This window comes from Pollicipes pollicipes, unplaced genomic scaffold (genome assembly GCF_011947565.3).
Source record: "Pollicipes pollicipes isolate AB1234 unplaced genomic scaffold, Ppol_2.1 Scaffold_4219;HRSCAF=4965_pilon_pilon_pilon, whole genome shotgun sequence".
In the NCBI taxonomy this organism is placed as follows: Eukaryota; Metazoa; Arthropoda; class Thecostraca; order Pollicipedomorpha; family Pollicipedidae; genus Pollicipes; species Pollicipes pollicipes.
Genome location: NW_023596448.1, coordinates 29661557 through 29670023, shown reverse-complemented (window position 1 = coordinate 29670023; position 8467 = coordinate 29661557). Strand labels below are relative to the sequence as shown.

General features: G+C 50.0%; 1 protein-coding gene across 1 annotated transcript; it reads left to right on the top strand.

Moving 5' to 3' along the window:
- The first annotated feature begins 243 nt into the window (after positions 1-243).
- LOC119096012 (uncharacterized) lies at positions 244-2194 on the top strand. The gene is made up of 3 exons (XM_037218880.1): positions 244-422; positions 958-1184; positions 1642-2194. The coding sequence occupies exons 2-3, from the start codon at positions 966-968 to the stop codon at positions 1765-1767; spliced, it is 345 nt and encodes a 114-aa protein (XP_037074775.1). The 5' UTR covers positions 244-422; positions 958-965; the 3' UTR covers positions 1768-2194.
- Positions 2195-8467: the final 6273 nt, after the last annotated feature.

Sequence of the window (8467 nt, the reverse complement as noted above, 5' to 3'; positions counted from 1 at the left end):
TTCGTAATGAGGCCGTCCCGAACACGAGCATGTCAGCTTTTTCCCTCCGGTTTTTCCCGTCCTTTGATGGCAGGCTCACGGACCCATCCCAATCGAAATCACCGCCCTAAAACGCCGTTGGTAGCCGCTGGAATGCGGCGCGGAGAGATAAAAACGGGCTGTAAACGAGACCGTCGCCGCTCCGTTCCCAGAAGTCAACAGACTGACCACCGATTGGACGAGTTCGACAGCCAATCAGAGCGTGGTTCGGTGACTGCGCGCGCGGGGCGACAGCCGGCCAGGGAATCCCAAGGCGGGCGCGAGCTCGCCGCTCCCGTTCCGCCCGCTTCGGCCGATATAAAAAGATGACTGTTGTTTGGACTGGCATTGAGTGACCAGTGGGCGGTAACGGGCAAATCCGAACGTCCTGCGCAGTTAGCCAGGTACGTGGAGTTCTTTAACAATAGAGATACAAGGGACAGTGTTCATTTTTATCGTCCTCCTCCACTGGTTGAGCTGATAGTTTCCAAGGGTGAGATCAGGGGTGAACCAGAGGATAACTGAGATTCCCTACGGGCCATTGGGAGTCCCCAACGTCTCTTCCCCGCTGAAAGAGTTTGGAGCGCACATTGTTCATTAACCACACCCCTTCTCTGAGTAGAGCTCCGGGTCAAATTTAGCCGATTCTATGATTTCGTTGTAAACCAACCGGGTGCAATAGCTATGTGTCGACCCACCCCAAACGATGTGGCCAGCTCGGCTGACCTGCGACGCCGATCACATGACTGCATTGAGGCAGGCTCGTATTCCGGCGACTCTGTATCAGTACCGCCTGATGCCGGTACCTAACCGGTGGCCTGTGCCGGTGGCCGTGCCCCCGATGCCGTCCCAGCGCTGCCCGACTGTGCCGACAGCCGCCCCCCCCCCCCCCCCACGCCGTCTCAGCGCCGTCTGACTGTGGCGGCGCCGTTGTTGCAGCCGCAGCGATGTCGTCTGTGGCCGCCGTCCTGTTGGGCTGTCTGCTGCTGCTGGGGGCCGCGCTGGCCCGGCCGCAGAGTTCGCGGCCCCAGTGGCAGGTCCGCTCCACCTACTCGGGCACGCCCGGCTTCTACCGCGGCGGCGCCGGCACCGTCACCGCCAACCGCAGCGGCTTCAACCGGTTCGGCGGCAACACCCGTCTGACGTCACTCGGCTCCTTCAGTGGGGTAAGTGCTGGCGTCCTCAGCGCGTTCAGTGGGTGGATGGTGACGTCGCTTAGCTCCTTCGGCTGGGTAGACGATAACGTCATTTCGCTCGCTTAGGGGCGCAGGCTGTGACGACGCTTAGGCGACGACGCTCTTTTGCTTGAGCGCGCCGCTACTGAGATAACTGAGCGATTAAGGTGAGTGGTTAGATTCGTGATTACTCGTCAGTGCCATTTAAGGGACCCTTGAAAAGGTTCTTCCGCATTTTTTTATTATTTACTGTTGAGTCAAATGTTACCGCCTCCAGCGCGATACACACCCAGATGTGGCGCTGAGCGCAGTAAGGCACCTCACACGACAATGGGGTGATAACCGGACCCGGCACGAGCTGGGGTCTGACCTCAGCGGCTGGTGACCTGGCGCTCGACCCAGCCGACTGGTGATCCGGTGACTCGAGCGTGCGCCTGCGTGTCGGCAGGGCTCCACCCGCGGCACGGACACCTCCAGCGGCGGCAGCTCCTTCGGCAGCCAGTTTTTCAGGGATCGGTTCAAGGCGATCGAAAGCTCGTTCAACCGCTCCGCTTCCTCGGAAGACAGTGACTGAACGTTACTGACGTCCTGCAGTGCAGGACAGCAAGAAAACGACGTCTGAGGAGTGGTCTGGAAAGGCAGCTGTTGCTTTCACCGCGGCGAAAAGGCCTCACATGTAGGCGGATGTGATGTATGTTTGATGTATGCGTTTTTCATGCGCTTCACCTGTTATTAAAATGGTCTAGTGGGCTCGTGCCACCTCGTTTTCTCGCCTTTGTTAGATCTCGCCTCGCCAAGGATCAAAAAGCGAGGAATTGCACGCTGATGTGTGTGTGGATAATGAACTTATATGCCGTATTGTTGGGTGCAATGGCAGAATGTATCACACCTCCCTGCAATCGCCGATGATCAGCAGATTCTCCTCAGGGGCGCAGGTCGTTGGAAATCACCAGCTGGCATCAGATTACGTGATAGCGAATGCATCGTGTGAATAGTCGAATTGTTCAAATGTATTGGTATGAATAAATGATATGTATCCATGTATGAGTAGCTTCAAATAGACAAGTGAAATGATCCCATGTTAAGACGATAGCTCACTGAAACGTGACATCAAAGTAAGTTCTTGCTATCACTGCACGAAATCGGCGCCAAGAGTATACGGCAAAAATATAAGATGTGTAAATGAAGAGGTATAGCGACGCCTTTGTTTTTCCCATGCTACCTGGGTACATAATTTGCTCTCTGCGTAGGTGCAAGATGGTTTCTGCTTGCAAAAACTGGATCTGTGCATCAAATTTAGCGCTCCAAACATTGAGGCTAGAAAGGGAAAGCTAAATGCACCCAGATCGATGGGGAGTCTAAACGCACCCAGACCAGTGAGGGAACTAAATGCACCCAGACCAATGGGGAAACTACATGCGCCTAGACCATTGTCTTCCTAAATCGTAGCACCTTAAAACACATGTTTAAAACCGTCTGATGGCAAACCCTTTTTATTTCACATCATTCACCCTCTCTGATCCTCAAAAAGTAACTGCTGTAAAAAAAATACCAAAGAAATAAATATCATGCTATTAGAATAGGTCTTCGAGTATTAACATTGCTTTGGCATATTTTTATGAAATAATTGGAAATTAGCGTCCAAAATATCTCTCAGCTTACATCAGCTTTCCAGTCAAAAAGCCGTTCAGTTAGCACCTAAAGCTGACCTTTACAATTAAATCAATTTTAGTACAACTGGGTTTCATCCTTTTTAATTGGTGAGTTGCCTGAGAAATCATCCATCGATCTGTAAAGTGAGGTCAAAGGTCAGTTGATAAGCGCGTCGGACTAAAACGTCGGGGCCGGTTTCAAATCCCAGTTATCCCATGGCACAAGGGCGCTATGATGGTCAATGCGGTCGCTGATGCTCCATAAAATGGGCATTACAACATTCGTGACGCTTATTTTAAACAAAGAATAATAAAACATCTAAAATGTGTACGACTTCCTCTAACAATCGTTGTTGCGTTTGCTCGCAAGCCTCCCCAAGAATTGTTGGAAAACATGTTTTAACTTTGAACCGCTGCACACCAGCGATCTTGGTGGTTTCTTCTCCTCCTTTTTATGCCTCAAAATTGGCTATTCAGTTATCCTCTGCCGTCCAATGTTTGCGTGACTTACCCCAAGTCCGCACAAGGGACTCTCTTTGGGGTAGATGTGGATGCTCGGACGGGGGTCCAGTTAGGGGGGGACACTCAAACCCACTCGTGGCTGGTATACGTGTGCATACATGCCCTGGATAAATGAGGCCTTGTGGGAAGAAAGAAAGAAGAATGTATGGGGAAAGAACAGTGGACACTACATAGCGCGAGAGACCCGGAAGTAGTTCTAAATAGACCTCACGACTTTCATTTAGGCGCTGCTTTCGTTACCGGCGACATTCAACCGGTGAAAGTCGTATTGACTGGCGTGCCCTCAGCAACGACAGGTACGCACACGTGGCTGTGAATAGCCAATTAGGTGTGGCAACGTCAATGCGGGAGAGATTGCATGAGAAACGGTGCATTAGATGGGGTGAAATGTGCAGGAACAGTACGTTGGACGGGCTGAGCCGCACTCGGCCGCTGGTGTCTCTTGGAGTAAGGCTTAACAGTGGCCAGTGTAGATGGACTAACTTAGCATAGTGCTTTGTGGGTCAGTTTTGCACCCAGATGGCCTGGGTCGTGTTTAAAAGTCCATGTAGCAATTTTTACAGCCATTCTAGAAAAATCGCTGTTACGATTAAAGTTACGTTTGAAGCATAGGAAAAGACAAGTTGCAGTGACGTCGTGATCAATATAGCGCCGCACGGCATGAACTGATTCCAGCGGTTCAGTCGCAAATCAACCGTTTCAAGCACCAGCAATAAACTGCAATGACAAATGGTGCACTGAACTGCCGGTCATGAGTCCGTTGATAGGCAGCTAAAATGATGCGCATTTCTAAACTTTATCTCTGCTTCCGAAGAAGCACAAGAACGTTAATGCGAGCATGTGCAAGCAAAAGCCTTATGCATTGCGCAAGTGATTCCAAAGAACACACAACTAAATTTGAGGTAGGCCGACCCCGACGAGCCCTTGTGGCTCTTTGTTGGCCGGACATCTTTATGTCATCGTGTTTTTTAGCACACAGGACTAACAGAAAGAGTTTTTAAGCTCGCGACATTGCCAGGTATTTAGTGCCAATCCTGGGGACAGGATGGGCGCCTTCTCAGCAAGGGTGTCCATCGTAGTGGATAATTATATTCGTATTAGAGGATTTTTGGCAGCGTTGACAAAAATAAAAATAAAGTAAAACAACGACATTCCAAGCATGGGGTTTCCATCTTGCCGTGTCTGGTATGATCCCGACTGTAGCGCACCGATGCTGGGTGCATACAACATTGTGTCATTTATATGCGACGCTATTTAAGATTGTTAACGTGCCAATTGTTTACGTCTCATATTCGGAGCCGATCGGTGGTGGCATTGCTTGTGACGGCGTGGACAGCGAGGCACAGTACCTTATACCGACAGTCGGGAGCCTGTATGCCCACTGGGGTCACGAGCAGCTGCTGCTAGTTTTCCATCAGATTTCGGTCTTCCATTTAGCAGATCCATTTCATCAAACTTCTAACGTGTACTTTCAACGTGCATCAGTCGTGCCTTTGCTGGTGGTGCTGCTGGTGGTGCTGCCTTTGTTTATTCTGCTTCTCCTCCCATTTGATGTCCTTCCCGTTTTTTTCGTTTTTTCCGCTGCTTCTGCTGCTGGTCTTGCTGGTGCTCTTGCTGATGCTGGTACTCCTGCCACCCCTGATGCTGCCGCTGCTGTTACAAGTGTGTTGCGCTGTTTACAATGTCTCTCGAAGGTGCCCAAGTTTTGTTTCGTGGTGTTGTTGGGCTTCCTCATGGCCTTTTCTCGGTCGGAGAATAGCAGTGCAAGCAAAATGATGAACTCCTCGGTGGAATGGCTTCCTTAAAATTCGATTATCAAGTGCTAGAGCTGCACTCAAAGGGTCTTTATCCGTCTGGTCAGAGCAAGCCTTAACTAATTCATATGATACTCCTTCAGCTATGCGGTTAGCTTACACGCCAACGTCAAAGTGGCGAATAGATTTAAGATGAAGGCTGTTCAGCACAAAACATTCTGCTTTACGGACGACAAGAAGTTATTATTTCTATTATATTGGTATTACACCAACTGGACAGAGCTGAACGGAAGCCGAGTAGTTACACATATAAATATGGATGATGATTGACAGGTATATGTCCATCATCACCCATGTCCATCATCCTCGACCATGTGTACAACTATTCCAAAACTCCTGCTCTTAAAAGCTAACGATGCCTTCCTGAAAAATTGTTAAAAGCCTGCACACTGGAAGTTCTTTTTAACGGGCCTAATCGGCGAATGCATGGCCAAACTGGAAGTATTGCGATGGGCTCCGCTCTTGGGCCTTATTTTCTTATTTCTGGATGGACATATAAGCCATCATGCTACGAGATATAGACGTAAAACTTGAAATGTATCGTTGTTATATCGACGATATCTTTACAACGAGCACAGAGCAACATGAACGCCTCGATTAGTAAGAATAAAGCAGTAGAGAATAGAGCAAAAGAATAAAGCAAATAAAATAAATTGATTCGTTGTCAATGAGCCTTGTCATATATATATATATATATATATATATATATATATATATATATATATATATATATCCATACAAACAATGAACCATCCGACTGTTATATCACAAGAAATGACATCTGCCTACAAATAAAACAAAACTTCCATGCTGCGAATCATCTCTCGATGTATGAAAATCCAGAAAGACCACGGAGTAGACCTTGCCATATATTATTGCAACTAAAAAATCTGGAACTTTTTATGAGAAGCAGTCTGGTTAACCTGACAAAGTGAAGTGCTCCTGTGTGGTGTGTCAATTCGAATGCAATCTCGAAGGCTGTAAACTTCGTTTTATACGCTGAATTGGTGTAACCGTGGCGACACTCTCACGACGCCTGGCAATGCACTGTGAGGACGGAGCACCCCTGGGGCACATGCGACAGGGGGGGGGGGGCAGATCAGGACATTGACACGGCAGCTGATGGACAACATTGCGGGAATGCAATGATAGAAAACGGGACCAAGTTTTTGGACAGTATATATATATATATATATATATATATATATATATATATATAGATGAATAGATACATACATGCATGCATACATGCATGCATACATACATATTGTATCAATGAGTTCAGCCCAGTCCTCAACAAACAGCCAGATTATATCACAAAATTGGGTTTTTTAGGTTTTGGATGATGCCTACCGTTGATGTGGCTGCGACTACCTTTCATTGTGCTGTTTTGTTTCCATCACCGATACATTTCACACACATACAAGTAACCTGTTGTATGTGCTGGTCTCTGTGCACGTTTGTGTACGCGGCTAGGTCGGCATGATGTGCGTAGGTGGCTGGCAGAGACGACCGTCGCTGCTACGCGTCTTGAACGTTGGACTCTCATATTATCAAATAGCATTTTTGTGCCCGGGTTGCAGAATGTGCCGGCAGATGTCCTTAGTCGGCTGCCGGCGCTTCCGACGGCGAAGGCCGGAGACTGACGCAGCCGCAGTGGATGGCGATGAAGTGGTGCGCAGCGCGGTGGATGACGATGAAGGGCAGATCTAGGCGGTCAGAGAGGACATCATGCTGCCAGCCACAGCCGAGAACACTGCCGGGGTTTCGAAAAGGAGCCGCCCTAGGTGCCGTGCTGGGCTGCGTCAGGTCAGATGCTTGGCCAGGGAAGGTTGAACAGGTTCCAGTGCAGCCGTGCCTCAGATGTAAGGAAACTCTGACAGACAGAAGCCGACGGATGCCTGCAGATGGGTGAAAAAAGGGTTATACCAGGCAAATTCAGAGATCTGTTTCTATGAGAATGGCATGAGGGGTACATGGATCTACGCAAAATAGAATGTTTGGCACGCGGGTTTTTGTGGTGGCCTCGTTTGGACACGCACATTGCAAAAATTGTAAGCAATGCTCCCGGTGTCAAAACCACGCTCAGATCCCTCCTACACCCACTGTGCATCGATGGGTATATCCCTCGGGCCCACAGAAGAGAGGTCATGTGGATTTTGCGTCCCATTAAGGTAAAATTTACTTGGTGCTCGTGGACGTGTTTTCAGAATGCCCGGAGATAGAGGAAATGTGAAGATCACCAGCTGCAAAAACTGTACAATATCTACCGAAGATACCGGCCGCGCATGGATTTCCCAGGACTCATGTGTCCGGCAATGGTCCACTTTTCACGCCCGAGGGATTCAACAAATATTTGCAGTCCCGAAGTATTTTTCATCGCTTTATACCGCCGTATCACCCAGCTTACAGCGGGCAAGCTGAATCGAGTGTCAAGACATTCCAATCGTTTTTGAAGAGGCAGGGTGAGAATGCGCACCGGGTCTTGGTCGTGCCTCGGCTTCTGGCCGGCACAGAGTGACCCTGTGCATGACCTCTGGGAGCTGATGCTTGGGAGGTTATCTTGCACCGAGCTTTCACTTCTCAATCCCTCTGTATCCCTGCAGACGAAGGGCTCCGAAGGGATTTGTACTCACGAGAATTCGCCACCGTGATCGCCACCTGGCGGTACCACGAGTACCGCCAGGTGATCGGGTACTGCTGAGAGACCCGTGACCGGGCTCTTCAATCAAGTGACGCTGAGCGACCGTGGTTGCACGTGTTGACCGGCTGGTCCACGAGGTCTGCTTAGACAGCAAAACCAGACGCACATGTTTGGACCAGCTGCTGGCGGACGAGGCGCGGGAGCTCTCCCAGGGCCCACTCCGGACCTTGGCGATCGTCCCTGACCCCGTGACCGCGCAAAATGATCCATTTACAGGCTTGTCCGTAGCAGCAGATTTGCGCGGTCCAGGGTTCGGCTTTGACCCGGTGTCACTACCGAAGGCTGCGGAGACCGTACCGAATGTCTTGCGGCCTCAGTGCGCAAGTGATGGCCGGGTGGCAGAACCGTTGGAGAGGCTGAGGCAAAGTTTGTTTTTTGTATAGGGGGAATCGTGATACGTGCCGGTTTGTGCGCATGTTTGTGTGTGTGTGGCTGGGCGCACCTCTGGCCTGACTGGATGGCACGACCGAGGCCACCGGGCAGGGTCACGTGACCCGAGCTGCAGTCCGCTCGTCCCAGCTCTAGAGCACGGGTCAGCTCGGCTGCGGAACTCATGGCCGGTCCGGGCGTCTGGCCCTTCGT

Coding starts and splice junctions, on each gene's coding strand:
- LOC119096012 (XM_037218880.1), top strand. CDS start 966: ATGTCGTCTGTGGCCGCCGTCCTGTTGGGCTGTCTGCTGCTGCTGGGG. Junction 1,185..1,641: donor CACTCGGCTCCTTCAGTGGG/GTAAGTGCTGGC, acceptor GCGTGTCGGCAG/GGCTCCACCCGCGGCACGGA.